The sequence below is a fragment of the Aedes albopictus genome, chromosome 3 (genome assembly GCF_035046485.1).
Source record: "Aedes albopictus strain Foshan chromosome 3, AalbF5, whole genome shotgun sequence".
NCBI classification, from domain to species: domain Eukaryota; kingdom Metazoa; phylum Arthropoda; class Insecta; order Diptera; family Culicidae; genus Aedes; species Aedes albopictus.
Window position 1 is genome coordinate 278677488 of NC_085138.1, and position 20547 is coordinate 278698034.

Genomic DNA, 20547 nt, shown 5'->3' on the forward strand with positions numbered 1-20547 from the left:
AAAAAATTTTTCCCATAAATACAAACTTAAAATGCATTTGAAAAATAGTTCCTGGGCACCAAAAATGATGAAATTTTGGATTTCGACTAATTTTTGAACGTAGATTCTGATTATGAAATAATCTGGATACCCCGAAAGGACCCAATTGGAATATACCCAGTCAACAAGTGATCGTATAAGATGTTGCATAAGATGTTGAAGTGTAGGCGATATGCGTACATTTTACATGCGCCTAAATGGAGGCATGCACGCATATGGCCTCCAATTTATCATCTTATGCAACATCTTATACGATTACTGGTTGTAGAGTAGAGTGGGGCAAAAGTTCGAGTGGGGCAAGAGTTTCTTTTGTAGATTTTGAGCTCAATTCTTATTATTTCTTTCGGGTGTCAAGGTTGTTCGAACCCTTTTTGAAAAAGAGTCTTTCGCTCCAAAAATTATGAAAATCGACCAATATTTCGAAAAGTTATGACAAAATGTTGATTTTTGATCAAAAAATTGTAACATGCGATGGTCCTTCCAACGCATGGAATGGAATTGTAATGAAATCGAATTCGATATTTTATTTTGGGGCGTAACTAGGTATATTTTGAAGATGCTTTAGAATGTATAACTTTTTGCAAAAGAGATTTGGAAATCATATTTTACACATAGTGGGGCAAAAGTTCGAGTCATGTGGAAACCTTAGGTATAAACCTAAAATTCTGCAAAATGTACATATTATATCTAAGAGTGATGGAATTAGTGAGAAAATTCGATTAAAGTTGTAAAAAAATGTTGTTTTATCTGAATTTGGCGGAAAACTACTAATTTTTGCTGTAGTAAATTTAACCCTGATTTGGGTAAAATCCAGATCTAATTTTAAAGTGTATTCCAGTTCTAACATCAAATATTAAGTGGTTTCAGGTATGCCTATTACCAAAGTGTCAAAATAGTGTGCTACGGCTAGCGAAACTCCACAAACACTAGATTCGAACTTTTGCCCCAGTGCACAGTGGGAAAAATAGGTATAAAACGCGAATAAATTCAATATCTCTGCTCGGATTTGAATGAATTTTTGACACGAACTGTAAAAATCTCTATAGTTTCAGATAAGGAGGGTGTCATTCACCGCACGATGCTGAAAATCAGAGTATTGAGCTCGTTTTACCCCACTCTCTCTTCCACACACTTGTTTGAGAAAACCATCATTTATTTCCGATTGGCGTGCAAAATAAATGACTTATTTAACTCGTATTTATGTAAAAACTTCCAATTCTTCCAATTCCAACTGGGCAATTTGATATAGGGTTTGTTCTGCTCTTATCGATTGCGTTCCACTCCGAGCGAAGATGTATGTGAAATATCAAGGAAAAAGGGGATATCGGGGTTACTCGAAGATATTCCAATTTTTAGGGTTGTGCGGTGAGCCAAACCAGCTCCATTTGATACTATGGAAGTTTCAACACAAACACGAATTAAATAAATCGTTTATTTTGCATTCTAGGATTTTTCCAAAAAGGTGAAAAAGAGAGAGAATGGGGTAAAACGGGCCCGATACTCTGATTTCCAGCATCGTGCGGCGAATGACACCTTCCTTATCTGAAACTATAGAGATTTTTGCAGTTTGTGTCAAAAATTCATTCAAATTCTTCCACTCCGAGCAGAGATATTGAGTTTATTCGCGTTTTATACCTATTTTTTTCCCATTGTGCAGTGGTGGGGCAAGAGTTCGGATAAAAGACACACATACAAAAAGTGTTGTAACTCAAAATTGAAAAGACATTTCGCGTAACTTTGTACAGCAAAATTTTAGCTCATGGATGGTAGAATCACCCCACGGTATTTATTTATTTTTATCTGCTTCGATTTTTTGAAAAAGGTTGAATTTTCAACTAGGGTCGAACTTTTGTCCCACCTTACTCTATGGGATTATCTAAAAACTGGTATTCTTACAAAATGTGTTTGAAACCGCGATATAAATACGGGATGGATCAACGGGTTCGCCTTTTTTTTCACTTTGCCACTGTTTCCTGGGCTGTTTCTCTGGTCCAGGATTTATACGTCTTCGTGCGGAGAAATAATTGAGAAAATCGACAGGAAAGTAAGATAAACGCGTAAATATGGCTCAATATTTTGTGGAGAATATCCTTAAAAAATCAATATGAAGTACGAAGCTCGTCGAGAGAGCTAGCTTTTATAGAATTCTTTGCTAGTTAATTCCTGTATGAAGGGATCGAATAACAAAACCTAAATATCAATCAATGATATCACCATAATTCCTTAACTTAATCAAGACAAAAACTTGTTGAGAATTTTTGGAAGTGTTATGTGAAATTTTTAGAAAAACACATAAAAATCAAATTTCACCAAGTAGTAAATCGTGAATAATTCTTAAGGTGAAACATCAAGAAATCCCATAGCAATTTTTCATACAAACTTTAGAGGCACAAATCTAACAAACGAAGCATCGAGCCAAGCCGCACTTGTTTATCCTGGCTTTGCTCACTTTCAAAAAGGAGCAGCTTTTCCAAATCGAGAGCATTTGTTTGCAAATTTACAAGATTGGTGCTCTTGAAAACGTGAGTAGGGGCTCAAGTCGACCATTGTGGCAGCCATGTTTGTATTCTCTGAAGTTTTTCCTTAAACGGATAAAAAATGCCATGCTGTCTTTGGCAAAGTTTTCTTCATAAAATTTCCTATCTTTTTATGGAAATTGTTTTAAATAATCATTAGGGTGAGATACTGTATATGATGGGTAAAATGCAGAATATATAAAACAATGACAAATTTTAGTAAATCCAAAAATTTAGTATCAACAAGTTACCTGCAAAACATGTCGTTAATTATTTTCCCCAAGTAGTTTGGATCTATATCAAGCTGTAGAAAATATAAAAATGGTGGGTATTGCCAATTTTTATACGGTTAAAAATATTTGTATGAAATTTATTACGTGAAATGGTCATTTTTCAAAAATCTCGCCGGGCGACCTCTAAACGTCATTTCTGAAAATTGCCTTCATACAAAAGTTTGTTTCTAACACCCTTAGCTATCATTTGCAGGGTGAGCCCCCAAGATTTTTGACTATGTGCAATTTTGGGACACCCTAGTGTATACCCACCTGAAACGAGAACGCATCAAAAACGAAGCACATGTTGGCAATCGGAACCGCGAATAACAGGATAAGCCCATGCAGTAGTGTTGCGATAGACGGGTACACACACGGCTTCCCCCTCGCACCAAATATACCATGTACAAAACGCTGATAAGACCGGTGGTTCACTACAGGCACGAGACTTGGACTATGCTTGAGATGGACATCCAAGCACTCAAAATGTTAGAACGTCAATTGCTTTGGTCCATCTTTGGCGCAACCATGAGCTTGCAGCACTTTTCGACGAACCTAGCATCCGAAAGATGGCAAGAGTGGGAAGCCTATGATGGGCATGACGATCTGGCAAATGTGGGACGCGGCCGAGGATGGAGGACTGCAGTCACGAAACGAGTTGCTTATCCTTTGTCAGATTCGCGTATCTGTCAAAGGATTAGTAATTAGGGCAGAATTAAAAGGTTCAAAACTGATTTCACTAAATTGAAGAGGGTATTCTGCTTAGAGGGTTCGAAAAGTCGGTACAATGCGAAACAAGTGTTGAGGCGAAAAATTGTTTTAGTTTTATTTTTATAATAATGACGTATTACTAAATAAATGAATGAAATGAGGAATCAATCCGAATATACAATATTGCAATATGTATAAAAAGAGTTCACTTACGGTGATATTACTATATTTTACAGCACTAGTTCGAAAATTATTAAACTTCATTTACATCGTAAATCTTTAAATTTCCAACCCCAGTAAATCGGTTTATGTAACTAGGAACTTTCCGTCCCGCATAAATGTCGTCAGTCAAAATTTCTCTCTGGGATGCCTCCGCTCAGTCGGACGGAAAACTGTTTTGGTTTGCAAAGTGGCTTTTGCGGGGCCGGGTGAGCAAGCCCACCCCGCAGTTTTGGTCAGTTGGCGCAGATTACGAAATGGGTAATCAATTTACGAGCTAAACACTAAGTGGCATCACTTCTCTTGGCCCGACCGGAGATGTTGCCCGGCGTTGGGTGTTGTTACGGTTCCGAGTGGTTATCGTAGGTCAGGTAAAAAGGGAAAACAAGAGGCAATCTGTACGTAGCACCGTAGGGTTGTTGAGTTAGTGTGGCTTATTTCGAAAGTATGAATGAGTGAAGAAGCTACAGACGGCGAAGTGTTTGTGCCGCATACCTTCGTTTTGGTTTTTCAGACTGTAAAATGCAATTGAAAGGGACAAATGGATCCTCGAAGCTGCAATTTATTTTGAATTCGATTCCAATTTAAACAGAAGCACTCTCATGCAAATTACCTTTCAATGGGAATTAGTGCTGAACGTCGCTCAATAAGAGGTTTGTTTCAATGAAAAATTTGCCAACAATTATTGTATTAGTGTTTCTGTTGTGTTTTGTGATTATTGTTCATTTGCATAAGCTAATAGTGCGGCGAAGATTGCAGCAAATTCACACATAGCCTGGCTACAACAGGGTGGTCATTGATCAATGTGGCCATAGATCGCGTATATCGAAGTTATAGTTTCAACATCGAATCTTTGAATTCATCGCTTTTTTAAGGTGGTGTCAAAAATTTCACGAGATGCAAAACAATCAGAAGGAAGGGAGAACTTTCAAATTCTTCGCTTATTTTTTCCCAACAAAACATTTATTTCGAATGAATGTTTCGTTGATATGAGTCATGTATATGAATCAATTAACCATTTTCGGAACATCAAATTGAAGAATTATTTTACCCCAGAGACTTCAATTCGTGCTAAAAATATGTTCATGAAGACTTCGAACAAAGTATGTTTTTCAACTAAGTAAATATAAATTGCTTGGCACAAAAACTACAAAATTGTCGAAAAGTAACATCGGATAACCAGGCGTAAAGTATCAGTACAGTTCTATAGAATTCTCAATATGCATTGAAATATTGCAGCAGAAGCTCATAAAAGTTATTGTAAATTTGTGAAACACCCACCCGAATCTTCTTCTTCTTCATGGCTCTACGTCCCAACTGGGACTTGGCCTGCCTCTCTCCAAATTAGTGTTCTTTTGAGCACTTTCACAGTTATTAATTGGAGGGCTTTCTTTGCCAGCCACTGCATCAATTTGTATATTGTGAGGCAAGCACAATGATAGACTATGCCCAGATAGTCGAGAAAATTTTCCCGACCGGAACGGGAATCGAACCCGCCGTCTCCGGATTGGCGATCCATAGCCTTAACCACTAGGCTAACTGGAGAGCCCACCTGAATCATGAAATGTAAAAAATCTTCCATTTGAACCATGGACACAAATTAAAGAGCACTCACGAGCGTACCCGTTGGATGTCTGGTTGGCTGCTGCAATTAGAGGTGTGTGCCGATAAATTAAATGATTTCTTGATTTATTTCATTACAATATTTCAAGCAATGAAGCCATTTGCATACATAGCATTTGTAAGGTCGTTTTCAGCGGTGGTCCAAATTTAAAAAAGTTCTAAAAAGGGAAAAAGTTTGTCCATCGAATTAAAACGAGTTTACAAAGATACCGGGGCTTCCTGAAGATAACTGGTAGCTGAAAAAATAATCTACATAGGGATTCCGAAGATTGAAGAAAATGCTGGTGATTCTGAAAAAAACAATGTTGTTGTCGTGTTCATCTCCAGAAGAGTTGAAATTTTTCCAGCAACTCTTTTGAGGATTCTTCCAGCAGTTTCGCCAAGCATTCCGCTAAGAGTTCCTCGGGGAACTCTAGAAGGTCCTTCGGTAAATCCGAGGGTTTCCTCCGAGACATCCTCTAGGAGTTTCTTCGGGCATTGCTACAGAAGTTTTACTGATACTTTTTGTAGTACTTCCTCCAGAAACTCCTCTAAAAGTTACTCCGGGTATTCTTTTAGGCGATCCTCCAGGAATTAATCTAGAAGTCTAGAAGTTTTTGCTGGGAATTCCTTTAGGAGATCATCCGGCAATTCCTCTAGGACAGAGGGACAAATGACCACTATGTTAAAGTCCTTCTTCAAAACCAAATACACACACAATTCCTATAGGAGCACCTCCGGGAATTATTCCACGGGTTCTTCAACGAGTTCATCCGGGGATTCCTTAACGAATTTCTACGGGAAATCCTTTAAGAGTTCATAGAAATTGCACTGGAAATACCAGAAGTTTCCTCCGATACTTCCTCTAGGAATTTCTCTTGTAATTCCTCTAGAAGTTCTTCCGGGAATTCTGTAGCAGTTCCTCCTAGAATTCTTTCAGAAGTTTCTTTAAGAGATCTCCCGGAAATTATTCCAGAAGTTTCTCCGATCATTCCTCTAGAAGTTCCTGTGGGAATTTCTCTAGGGGTTTCTCTAGGAATTCTTCCGGAAATTCCTTCCCTTCCGAGTTCCTTCGGGGATTCCTCACCATTGTTTCCGAGAATTGCACTAAGAGTTTCTCCGTGACTTTCTCTAAAACTTCTTCCGGGAATACGAATATCTTCGGAAACACCTTTACGAGTTTCACCGGGAAGAAGTTCCTCAGGCAATTTCACTACGAGTTGCTATATAAGTGTTTTTATAGAACTTGCACTGGGTATGCCAGGGGATTCCTTCGAGAAGTCCTTTAAGAATTTCCCCGAACGTTCCTCTACGATTTCTCCCAGGAATTTCTCTCAGAGTATCTGAGTTCATCCGGGAATTTCTCGACGAGTACTTCCGGGAATTTCTTCACGAATTTCTTGGGAATTCTTCTAGGAGTTCCATCGGGAGTTGCTCTAGAAATCCGACTGGGAATTCCTCAAGAAATTCTTCCGGGAAATCCATTAAGCGTTCATCCGAGAACTTATCTATGAATACCTCTGGTAATTTCTCTACGAGTTCCTCCTTGAATTCCTTTTCGAATTTCTTCGGCAATTTCTCTACGAGTTCTACCGAAAATTCCTCCGAAAATTCCTCTGGCAATTACTTTACTAGTTGCTCTAAAAATATTTCTAGGAGTTGCACAAGGAATGCCCGGAATTTCCTCCGAGAATTCTTCTATGAGTCCCACCAGTAATTCCCCTAAGAATTCCTACGGAAATTCTTCTAAGAGTTCCTCCGGCAATTTCTCTAAGAGTTCTTCCAAGATTTGTTTCCGGTATTCTTCCTGGAGTTTACCCAAACGGTCTTCTAAGAGTTCATCAGGGAATTCTTTTAGATGATCTTTTGGAAATTCATTTAGAAGTTCATCCGGGAGTTCCTCTATGTGTACCTAGAGGAATGCCTCTACGACAGGGTTGTTAACGTTAATCAACGATTAACGCCGTTAACGTTAATTTTCGTCCGAATCAACGTCAACGGCGTTGCGTTAATTTTCTAGCCAGTTAACGTTAACGTCAACGGAATGCGTTAAATTAACGTCAACGAATACCGTTGATTTTGGCGTTAATTGATGTGAAATGCTTTGTGATCTGTGTGACACTGATTTTTTTTCTATTTTTGGGTAGATTATTATTTGTGTTTGACAAGATTTTTTTTTTCATTACTCACTAGCAAGAATTTTTTTTTAGGAACTTGTGCGCCGGCATTTGACCAACAGTGTCATAATTGAATCTATAGACGAGTGCACCGATGAACATTGAGTTCACTAAGCCTGAAAATTTTTGACAGCACAGCGAGGTCGACTCTCAACAACTTCTGCTCAGAGATGCATTACCATAATGCGCTGATATTTTTTTCTTTGAATTCTTACATGAATTTCCATTTAAAGTGATGCATATATGCATATACTTAATGCACAAGTTCATTTTTTTGCAACTTCATCGCGAAAACTAGTTGCAATAAATTAAACAAATATTTAGCTAGGTAGAAGTTGTTGAGAGTCGACCCCGCTGTGATGTCAAAATTCGCTGCCCGAGTGAACTTCCAGCGGGCGGTGCACTCGTCTATATCGTTCACGCCAAGAACCTGCAAAATGCTTTGCCGACTTACTCGGAAGGAAGTAATGGTGTTGGTGCATTATGCACCTTCAGCTGTGAAACTGAGCGCGCTTGTTATGCAATATGTACACCCAGCGCGCTCGTCTTTGGGACTGGAAGTGCCCAAAGCGCTCTAATTTTGTCCATGACTATCGCCCGGTGTTTTTAGGCTATCCACATGTTGTTTGTGGACAATTATAAAACGTGACTCATCTTAAGTAGCTATTGAGTTGATCACAGTAGCCAACCATGCAAATGTCAAAAATGTCAATCTCATATATCTCATGATCCTGATCTATCCTGATTACTTATTAGAGAGTTCGTGTCTTCGGCAAAGTTGTATGGCTGGTCAAGGACTAATCGATAATAAGACTTATGTTTCCAAATTCCACCGCTAGGCGGTGCTAGTGAGCTAACAAATTTTGTTTTTCATATACATCAGGAAAATTTGCAAAAATTTGCTACTAGCGCCGCCTAGCTGCAGAAACTCGAACCAAACAATAATTATTCTGAAAGCCCTTGATCTACCAAACAATTTTGCCGAAGACACCATCTTTCTAAAAAATCAGAATGCTGAGATATGTGAAATGTAAAATTTGTACGCTCTCTAGCGCCGCCTAGCAGTGAAATCACGAATCATACGCCCCATATTCTGAAAGCCCTTTACCAGCTGAACAGCTTTGCCGAAGAAACCAACTCTTTAAGTAATCAGTATCCTGAGATATATGGGATGGAAATTTTGTCAGTGTTGCATCTGCTTGTCTAAGATATCACATAAATCACAGACAAATAGATGTGACACTAACGAAATTTCAATCTCATATATCTCATGATCCTGATTACTTAGAGAGTTGGTGTCGTCGGCTAAGTTGTTTGGTTGGTCAAGGACTAACCGATAATAAGACTTAAGATTCAAAATTCCACCGCTAGGCGGCGCTAGAGAGCAAACAAATATTAAATTTTGCATATCTCAGTATCCTGATTTTGTAGAAAGATGGTGTCTTCGGCAATATTGTTTGGTAGATCAAGGGCTTTCAGAATAATTACCGTTTGGTTCAAGTTTCTGCAGCTAGGCGGCGCTAGTTGCAATTTTTTGCAAATTTTCCTGATATATATGAAAAACAAAATTTTTTAGCTCACTAGTACCGCCTATCGGTGGAATTTTGAAACATAAGTCTTATTATCGGTTAGTCCTTGACCAGCCATACAACTTTGCCAAAGACACCAACTCTCTAAGTAATCAGGATCATGAGATATATGAGATTGAAATTTCGTTAGTGTCACATCTATTTGTCTGTGATTTATGTGATATCTTAGACAAGCAGATGCAACACTGACAAAATTTCCATCCCATATATCTCAGGATATTGATTACTTAGAGAATTGAATTGAGAACAATCTGAATTATTCAATTTTGCACACCTTTCCGACAAATTTACCGAAATTTTTGGTTGGACCCAAGTAGATTCACTTATTCCTGAGAATCCTGCAGAAGATCCTTGTGGGAATCCTTGAGAAAATCCTTCTAGGAATCCTGTATAAGTTCTATCAAGAAATCATACAATTGTTTCTCGAGGGATACTTTCAGAATTGATGGGATTTCTGTAGGATTTTTTGGGAATCTTTAGTTTTTTCTTGGATCCTTTCAGAAGTTGTTGGAGAAATCCCCAGATCGTTTTCCAAGATCCTAGACTGCTCCTTCTTCGAGAAAGTTATTTCTGAAAGATTTAACTCCTAACTCACCTAAGGGAGCTTCTGAATTTTCTCCTGACGATTTCTCAGAAGAAATCCATTAAGGGATCTGGAGGAATACAAGAATTGCTAGTAGGAATTACTGAAAAAACCAAGATTGCATTTTTGGAACAAACGAAAGATGAAATCTCAGATAAAACTTTAAAGGAATCTCCAGTTAGGATAGTGAATATAGCTCTTTCGGTCTGGAAAATTTGGACAGAGTAAGGAAGATAAGAGAGATCTCTGGTAGAAATTCGTGCTCCGTCGAAATAGCGACCAGTAGAGAAGAATTCAGCACATCGCATAATTTCAAGAAAATCGTGTAAAAAATCACGTGAAAATTATTTCACTTAAAAAAGTTTTGTAAAAAATGTAGTGTAAAAAATCAGGCAAGAACAGGCAAAGAAAACCCTAAACTGTTTAATTTCTCGAAGAACACTTGAAGAAACAGGCCAAGTTCCAGTTGGTGCGTGGATCCGTAAAGAAGAAGAAGAATAAGAGGAAGAAGAAGAAGAAGAAGAAAAGAGAAGAAGGATCAACAGAAGAAAGTTCTTGGAGGAATATCCAGTAGATTCACTTAAATGTACAGTCTAGTACCAATTAAATATGTACTACAATTAACGTAAAATTAACGGAGTCGTTAACGTTAAATCAACGCTCCGCGTTAACGTTAACGTTGATCAACGCTTCCAAAAAATCAACGGAAGAATCGTTGATCGTTACAATTAACGTTAACGAATTAACGAAACGGCGTTAATCGTTGATTAACGTTAACAACCCTGCTCTACGAGTTCCTCCGGGAATTCCTTAAAGAGTTTATTCGGAAATTCATCTAGAAATTCCACCGGCAATTCCTCTACAATTTCTTCCGGGAATTCCTTTAGAAGGCCATTCTGGGTAATTTTTTGAGCAGCTGATTCACCATAACAATTATTTCAATAAATTTTCAAAAAAACATGTGAAAATAAAAAAAAATAACTAAACCGTAACTATAAACATGTCATTGACTCTTCAAAGTGATGAGTTACTAAAAAATGAAACACTGATATGATAATGATAAAAGAAATAATCAAAAATTTAAACATTATTAACACGCCGTTTCAAGCCGCCGCCGCCGCCGAAAATTCATTCGGCGTCACGCCGATCAGGCCGCCGCCGTCGGCCAAAAAAATGTAAAACTCCGTCGTCGACAGATTTCAAATCGGCGCACACCTCTAGCTGCAATGCAGCACCCTCTTCAAACAGCTCTTCAATCACGCTGCCGTCATCATTGCATTGGGTGCTCCGTAGGTATGTTACGTATTCTTACCTGAGTAAATCACCACTGCATCGATTCCGGGTTGGTTCGATTCTCGAGTAGTTGTCTAACATTTTCTGAGTACGCTTCAAATGTTCATGCAAATATGCGCAGCAACACGAGAGCAGAGCCGACGGCACCGAAACACTTTTGGGAATGTTAATCCTCCGGTAAATGATGGAGTGTGATTATTGGAATAGCGATAGCGACACTGAATTACAGTACTCGGAATCGATGAGGTACTTAAAAGCGTTCAATACACGCGGATGATTACCAGACAACTGATAAGATAGCGAACGCGGATGGCAAGGGAAAAGTGTCGTAACGCCGTCACTACTCCGACTTGCAGTGCTTTTGTTTGCATAGACCTTGCGAGGAATCGATTGAAGTTCACGGTTGTTTGGAAATCGACGACGGGTGTTCACCCACGATAGAACAGGCACTGGTTTGTTTAGTATGGAGTGGCGTAGTTTGTTCGTAATGTTTACCCATAAGTATAAGGCAAATTCAGTTATAATTGGCTTATCGATAGTGAATAACATGACGATATTTCAGACGAAGTCATTTTCAAGTACAGATTCAAATCCAACCATAAACTCACCTATCCACCAGTCGGCCTTCGCTGAGGCTCCTTTGGTAGTCGGACATCTCCTTGTCTAGGTCATCGGCGTCCCGAAGGCGGTAGGTTTCCCGTTTATAAAATCCGGCAGCTCCTACGCCACCTACGCCGCCGCCACCACCGCCACCCCCCGAGTCGGCCCTGATTGTGATCGGTACACCGAGGCCCGTTCGTGGCAGGGTGGCATCGGTGGTCGAGCAGCCCGACGTCGCAAAGTGGATGTGGGTTTGACTTTTGGCCAGCAACTGCCGTGGTGTGGCATCGGCTGACGAAACCGTGCGACGGCGGAAAATTCGCCTCAGGTTACGCAGTGGATGAAATCGCTTGCGCCGGGTGGTACCGGTATCACCGGCGGCTGCTGCAAAGGAAAAGAGAATGGAATGCGAATGAGATTTGCGCAGGGAAACACAATTGTTGATTGATGTAACGAATATAATTTCGGGTGATAATCGCGAGATAGGACTGCAACGGCGTTTATAGTAATGGTATGAAAATTTGGTACATCGGATAATGCTAGTCAAATCTCAAATCGTGAGATCAGTTAAATTGATACTTTTGGGTATTTATATAACATTGTGACGGACGCAACAATCGTCGTCATAGTTTCATTATTATCATAATTAATTTAAGACATCTTACAACAACTTATTATTCGTCTCGGACTCTAACAAAAACGCAACGTAGATTCGTGCTGCTGAGAAAAGTCAAGTACTTTAAAACATATCAGAATTCAACATATTTTTTTGTAATCTCATATTAATTTATATAGGGTGGGGCGGGGCAAGATGGGTCAGTGCCATTTTCGGGCGCATTACTCATGTTTTGATTATGTTAATAATTTTGTTGGATGACCAGCATGAGTATACAAAAGTTTGGGACATTGATTGAAAAATTATTCACTCTCATTGGAAATAAAAAATAAAATGGGTTTTAGCCATTTTTCTTATGCGATACATTCCATATAATCTTCATATAAACGACCGCGGGGCAAAATGGGTCATCTTCAATTTTGAACGTATTTTTGGAGCATTCAAAAGTTATTTATTTTTTATGACAAGACTATCTCATAAATCTCATAAACATCGATTTTCAAGTCGCCTTAGGACCACTCAAATCGTAAAGTTTTTTATATTCCAAATAAATTTATAAAATGTTTACTAGTAGCTCTTGTTCACTCAGTATGGATATGGAGCATATATGAATGCGGAATAAATCTTATATTTTGACGTTTTTTTGTTGAGAAAATGTGAATTACTTGAAAGGTGACCCATCTTGCCCCGCACTTTTTTCACAACGCAAAATCGATCACTTTTTAAAACTGCTTGATTAACACCATATTTGGATTTAATGAATTTTTTATCGACTTTTAACATAGCTAACTAGTGTATTAAAAAGTAGCGGAAGAATACAAATCAATATGATTTGTATTTACAAAGTTATGGTGATCCATCCTTAGGTGACCCATCTTGCCCCGCCCCACCCTACACTTTCACTTCACTTACACAATGAAAAATAATGTTTGCCACTCTATCTAAACTAGTTCACGCTTTGGTGCTCAAGGAAGTCAAATGCTAGTGGAACCAGGCTTAACAGGAAGCGGTACAGGGTGACTAGAGCACAACAGAAATGAATCAATTGTAGCAACAAACTGCAGCACGAAGAGAGTGTGACAGCTGAAGCGCGGGAAGGCATGGACAAGAACGATATGCGGAGGTTTTATGCAAATGGCGTGCGGCACAATACTGCCCCAGTGCCCACCATGTGCAATAATCGGGTAGTAAAACAATGGCAGACAAAACAATGATGACAGCAAGATAAAAGGAGCACTTCAAAGATTTGTTGAATGTCATCAATTAAAGTGCATCCAGGAACAGGATGTATATAGTTGGTGACGGTCAAGCAGTGGAACCTGGATGTTGTTGAGAGAGCTCTTAGACAATGCCCACCAATGCGAGAATAAACTTAAATTGGCAACCTCCATCATATCGTAGAACCCCATCTACACGCAGAGAAATAAATTGTAAACACAATAAAATTCTAGTTCTAATCAACCGTTTTTTCATTTTACTATAGCGACAAACTGATTTCTAGTTTGAACTGAACTGTAACATTGTTTGAAAATACAAATATTTATTTTCATTTGTCGAAATTTCTGGCAGTTTGCTAGAACAAACAGAGATTTGGTAGTTTCAACATAAAATAATGGATGGTTTTAACCTTCACATACCCGACCCCCGACATCTCATTTTGAAAATGCGGGCATTTCGTCAATTTTCATCCGATTTTTTTGAAGTCGCCCTTAATCGATCATAAATTGGTGCAAGTTTATCACACTCAAGTGGTCATGTAATATCCGTAACCATTCCGAAAATATTCCGGATTGTACTGGGGTCAGGAGGTGAAGGAGGAATTCTGTTTTGCCAAATGGCTAAAAGTGATTATTTCGTGTGTTATTGTGTTTGAGAGGTCCCCGGGGAACCTGTTACAGGTGTTCCGGAGCGGCCATATCAGTTGCTACATACTTCAGTCATTTTTTTCTGCCCCATTCTCTTGAAATCATGCAGTTTGATACGTCGCATGGTATGTTTTGGTTGCAAACCAGAAATGTCCTCGATGTCACCCCCGTGGAACCTATGCTAGATGTTCCGGGATGGCCATATTGGTTGATACAGACTTCAGGGTATCGTTTCTGACTCAGTCATTCGAAATCATGAAGTTTGATATGTCCCACTACATGTTTTGGATGAAAACCAGAAGTGTCCCCAATGAGGCCCCCGCGGAACCCGTCACGGTGATGTGGATGGGTCAACTTATTCAAATCTGATTATCGCAGTTATGTTTCACTGTTCGCAACAAAAATTCCGCTGAAAATCGATGGTTCAAACACAATATCACACGAAATAATTATTTTTAGCCATTTCGGCACCCTCCCTGACCCCAGTACAATCCGGAATATCTCCGGATTGGTTCCGGATATTGCACGGCCACTTGGGTGTAATGAACTTACACCAATTTATGATCGATTGAGGGTGACTTTAAAAAAAATAGATAAAAATTGACGAAATGCCAGCATTTTCAAAATGAGATGTTGGGGGTCGGGTACGTGAAGGTTAAACGACTGCACTTTTGCCACTAACAAAACCATAATGAGATTGTGTTGGTGACGGCAGCTCCTGCGGCAGCTCGTAAATCTATTTTTAGACACTCGGCAAGCGTATGGAATGGAAATGAATTAAACCTCCCAAGGTGTTAAGCTAGGCGCCCCTCCATAGCGTAGTGCACGTTAAGCGAGCCTGTCTGGGTCATATTGACCCCAACATCCTACTAGGGTTAAAAAAGACAAAAAGGCGAACTGATAAACTTGTGCTGTTTCTGTGGATGCTGTTTCGAGTACTTGCTCGTTATCCATCACGCTCAAAACTGCACTTGAGGGGGTTAGAAGCAAAGGGGTGTAAGCGACAAAAACCCACTTTCGAGTAAATGAGGTCTGAAGTTTTTCACCAATTTTTCATTCCATACAAATAATATGGAATAATAATCGACCCAATTTTCTCCGATTTATTGTAATTTTTCTAATCAACGTCAAAATATTTTTTTTGTCTGTATTAACGAGATTTTTGACCCTAGGCTAGTTCATCTCAGGACCCACGTTATACTTCCCTTCCGAAGGAAGAACCCACATTTTGTGAGTATGTCGGGAGTGGGATTCGATCCCAGGTCCTCGGCGTGATAGTCAAGTGTTCTAACCACCACACCAGGTCCGCTCCCTCAAAATAATCTTCAAAAGTTACTGAAAGCTTGAATCTGAAGAATTTTATGATATGCTCAGCTCAAAATCGACAAAATGGTCACTTACACCCCTTTGATTCTGGGCCCCTTACTTGGAAATTGCGATGTTGGATTTGCAACACCTTCTCCGTTGTGGCGATGTAGGGGTAAGAATTTTAAAGATGTGTGAGTGCTTCCGACCGGAGAGCGTCAAACATAGCTCTGGTCCTCACAAATTCCTACCTCATGCTTGACAAAGACTGCCAGCTAAGAGAGTTGACTTCAGCTAGATTTAGGAGGTACCACCCGAGCGTCTGTTCACCAAGGAGGTGCGGCTCAAACAGCGTCTGTTCTGGCACCCAGCGGCTGTGTAAGAAATGCTGCATCACGCCCAGTTAGATCCAATGTGATAGCCCCAGTGTTATCTGAATTTACAAAACGGCAGATAACTTTTGAAAGAAGAAAAAGACATCTCTAATTTTTTGATATGTTATGTATAAATGTCTCAGCTCCCAATTGATGTAAAAATTTTGAAAATCGGTGGTTGCCATCATGGCAAAAAAAATGTTTTGGAATAAAAATCCAAGATGATGATGGCGGCCAAAATCAATATGGCCGACCCAACTTTTTATTATTGTAAATAGTAGCTCTATCTTTCCTCGTTTCAACAACAATTTGTTTTGAGGTGGTTTTACGAGAAACTTTCGAATTATAACGGTTTAAGTGAGCCACCATTTGACCAAAATCGAGGAGTCTGCAAAAATTGTTGAGACTGTAAGGAACGGGGGGTCCATCAATTTGAGTAACCAAATGCATTTTCCTTACTTTTTTAGCGAGGACTTTCAGAAAATCGCCACTTTAAACATTTTTGAAGACAAGGTGTAAATAGTGGGCCGGTCTCAGCGAGAATTACCCAGGTGTTAAGTAGTGTAGCGGTAACACAGCTGATAGTGAATCTGAAAGTCTTGGTAACAAATCTAGGTGCGGTGGACACTTTTTTAAATTATTATTGTTTTGAAATCAAAACATTGTCAACAACGATTTGAAGAGAAGTTCCATTCAAAATGAAGAGGCTCTGAATATTTATTCTCGAATGATATTTAATTGACAACAAACTGATTAAACAGTAGTGCGAACTCAAATGCCAATCAATTCATATCACAGTGCAGATTTCTAACCGTGTACCGGCTGAGCCTCTGCGCCATTTTGCGCCGCAAATAGTTACTCAAGGTGAAACTATACCATAAAATATGATAAATTTGCCTATAACCTTTTTGTTTCAAGATGTGATAACTTCACATCTTTGGAAGAAATGTGTATTTTGACGTTATGGTCAAGTTAGTAGAAGGTCACAAAACTGTAGGATTTTATCTGTTGAAACTTCACTGAAAAAAACTAGTTTTAGAGGTACTTCGCACAAAACACTCTATACCTCGAAAACCGTAAGAGGTGCAGCTTTGACATGTTCTACGATTTTTTACTCTTATTATGGGCTACAACTTTGCCGAAGACGTAAAACCTCTTTTTTTTTATTTGAAAAAAAAAAAAATATTTTATCTCACTTTTAGGGGGATTTATCATTAATTACATTTTATCAAAAGACGCCTTTTAACATGCAGAAAAAAATGTAGAACACGCCAAACCTCTAGAACCAACCAAAAAAAGTTATTTAATTTTGATCGCAAAATCATCGATTTCAAACACTGGTGGCAGAAAGAAGAAAGGAGCACTTCGAAGATTTGTTGAATGGTATCAATGAAGGTGCACCTAGGAACAGGATTTACCATGCCAGATTAAACCCAAACTGGCAACCGCCATCATAACGTAGAATCCTACCGATTGTTGACAAATCGATTAGGAAGGGACAACCCACACGGAATCGCTAAACTACCCAAATTTGAGATTTTTGACGCAACCTCGGCCAAATAGCTAATATTTGAGTAAATTCTAGTAGTTTACCTTTAACTCCAGCTAAAAATATACTCAAAGATAGGTAAATGCAACCCAAACGTGAGTTTCAAACTTTATTTTAACTAAAACGACATTTACCCAAAACTGGCTTTTTGGGCCAAACTACCCCCGGTGTGGGATTCAAGAATCGGTAGTCGGAGCAAATTAAAGAACGGAAAATGTGTATGCCAGAATAGGTATATGGGAAGTACCTTGAAATTTGCACCGAAAACATCGTTTTGCCGATCCAAAGTTGTCAGTGAACCCTAAGCAAAATAGAAAGTTGGTTGCATCCAATTAATACTACATAGTTATTTATGTAATGAGTTGCAAAAATTTGATTTTTTCAGCATTGGCGTACATTTATCCAACGAGGCTTGCCGAGTTGGATAAATGCGAAGAGTACTGAAAAAATCGAGTTTTGCAACGAGTTCCATACAAAATTTTATGCAATGATTTTTTCATAATGCAACTCATTTGAGTTGCATAATATTCATAATGCAACTCAAATGAGTTGCATAATGAATATTACACAGCGTTAATGATTAATCATAAATTTAATCATGATTAATGATTAATGATTAAGATTAATCAAAAATCAGTAATCATAATCACCAAAATTTCTCATTTAATCATTAATCATTAATCTTAATCACACTGATTTAGCAATTTAATCATTAATCAGTAATCATAATCATAAGAAAAAAAAAATAATCAATCATTAATCATTCATCATTAAAAATTTTTCACCATATAAAATATATGATCCAATTTGAATTGGTTCGAATGCTGTTCTTCTTGATTATTTTTTCAATAATCTCCCAGACAGAGTTACCTTTTACTTTTGGAACTTCAAAAATATTTCAAACAATAATTATATTTTAATCATTTCCTGTTTTTTGTGATTGATTAATCATGATTAATCATGATTTTTAATCAATGAGCCATTTTTAATCATTAATCATAATCAATAATCACAGATAAAATCAATTTTAATCATTAATCATAATCATTAATCATCCCAAAAATCAAATTAATCATTAATCATAATCAATAATCACCGAAATTTGAATTTTAATCACCAATGATTAATCATGATTAAAATATTTGTTAATCATGAACGCTCTAGCTATTTTTCATTATGGAACTCATTTCAGTTGCATAATGAACCAGTTCGGAAAAATTGGCTATTATTATACCAAAATGAGTTATATAAAATTTAAATTAAGACACTGAAAATAACTTAATAAACTATAAAAAAAACTATTTATTTAGTAAGCATTGGATGGAATTTTACAGAAATCCGTTGAAGGATTTCTCCAATCCCTGAATTTTTTCAATGATTCCTTCGTGGTTTTCATCAGGGATTCTTCCTGGGATTTATTTGTGGATTCCCCTGCCTAGACGTTCCTTTAGTGAATCTTCTAGAAATTTCTACGGGATTTCTCCAGAAGTTCCGTCAAAGATTTATTAAGGATACCCGTCAAGGGTTCCTTCTGAACTTCATTCCAGCATACCTCCAGGATTTTCTTGTGGGTTTCCTTCAAAGATCCCTTCAGGATTTCTCTAGGAATTTCCTTAAGGATTCCAATGCGTTTCTTCGCGAATTGCTCCAGGATTTTTCCGGAATTCCTTCAACATTTTCTTCAGAGATTCCTCCAGGAATTCCTTCAGCGATTCCTCCAAGAATTTTTTTTCAGGAATTCTTTCTGTGATTCTTGCTTTTCTTCATGAATGAGGAGACTCCTCAGGGGTTCGTTCGGTAATTCCTTCAATGGTTTGTTCAGTAATTTCTACAGGGATTTCTCCAGGAAATTCTACAATGACTCCTCCAGGAATAACTTCAGGAATTCCTCCAAGAATTTCATCAGGGATTCCTTAATGAATTTCTGCAAAGAATCTTCCAAGAATTTCTTAAGAAATTCCTCCTAGAATTTCTTCAGAGATTTCTGCGGGACTTGCCACACGGATTCTTCCTGGAAATTCTACAAGGGTTCGTCCACGAATTTCTATAAGGATTTTTCCAAGAATTTCTTCGGATGTTTATCAGGTTCTTTCAGGAATTCCTTCATGGAATTTTTTGAGAGATCTTCCAAGAATTTCTTCAAGGATTCCTCCATAAATTCCTTCAGAAACTGAATTCAGGAGTTCCTTTAAATATTCCTCCAGAAGTTCCCATAGGGACTCATCTGGAGATCATTCAGAAGTTTCTCTAAGACTTTCTTCATTAATTGCTCCAGCAGTTTCTTCAGGGATTCCTTGAAGCATTTTTCCAGAAAACGCTCGAGGGATTCCTCAATAAATTAGTTCGCAGATTCATCCAACAGTTTCTTCAGGAATTCATCCAGGAATTTTCGGGGTTCCTCAAAGATTTTTCCTCATAACAACTCTTCAATTATTTTCTTGAGGAGATTCATCAGGGATTTCTCCAGTAAATTCTTCAGGGATTGCTCAGGAATTCCACCCTGAGTTTTTCTTTTCAGGACTACCCCCTTCAGCGATTTATCCAAGAATCCCGTCTGGGTTCCTCCTGGAGTTCATCGAAGGATTCCCTTATGGATTCTTCGAGCAGTCTCTTCAAAGTTGCCTTCAAGGAGCCCTGAAGAAATTCGTTGCGGGATTCCTTAAGAAATTGCTTCAAGGATTCCAGAAACTCCTCCACGATGTTTTTTTTTTTAGAAAATCCCTTCCCACATGGCTTAGTCAGCCAAAGCAAAATCAAGAAATTGACATTTGTAAGGTGCTACGGTTGGGGGTGGAAGCTCAGGTAAAATATTATCTCCTGGGCGCCCATTAAAAACACCACCCCCGGCGAAGACTGGCGCTCGAGCCTAGCTATTTAGCACTGTAGTTGGAGGAAATGCCTATGCAGAACCCGTAGCTTCCGGGAAGGTAAGCCCAGCTCCCTGGGTTAGTGGGTTGGTGTCAGGCTCTGCGAGCCAGCCGTTAAAAAGACTAGCACCGGAAAATCAACAAGAGAAGAATGCGAACCGATACCAATGGCGACGACCACAGCGACGAAAAGGGACTTGCGATTGGAAGCTCGGTACGTGGAACTGCAGATCTCTCAACTTCATCGGGAGCACCCGCATACTCGCCGATATACTGAAGGACCGCGGGTTCGGAATCGTAGCGCTGCAGGAGGTGTGTTGGACAGGATCTATGGTGCGAACGTTTGGAGGTAATCATACCATCTACCAGA

At 38.7% G+C, this 20547-nt stretch overlaps 1 protein-coding gene across 6 annotated transcripts in view; it reads right to left on the bottom strand.

Moving 5' to 3' along the window:
• Positions 1 to 20547, bottom strand: part of LOC109401648 (putative uncharacterized protein DDB_G0279653) — a 389641-nt gene that overhangs the window by 41128 nt on the left and 327966 nt on the right. For 4 of the 6 annotated variants that reach the window (XM_062860976.1, XM_062860975.1, XM_062860972.1 and 1 more), the window contains one exon: positions 11610 to 11985. In XM_062860976.1, coding sequence (XP_062716960.1) covers positions 11610 to 11985 — 376 coding nt within the window. Of the gene's footprint in view, positions 1 to 11020; positions 11503 to 11609; positions 11986 to 20547 lie in introns of those variants that run through there. The other 2 variants (XM_062860974.1, XM_062860977.1) reach the window with 2 other exon arrangements.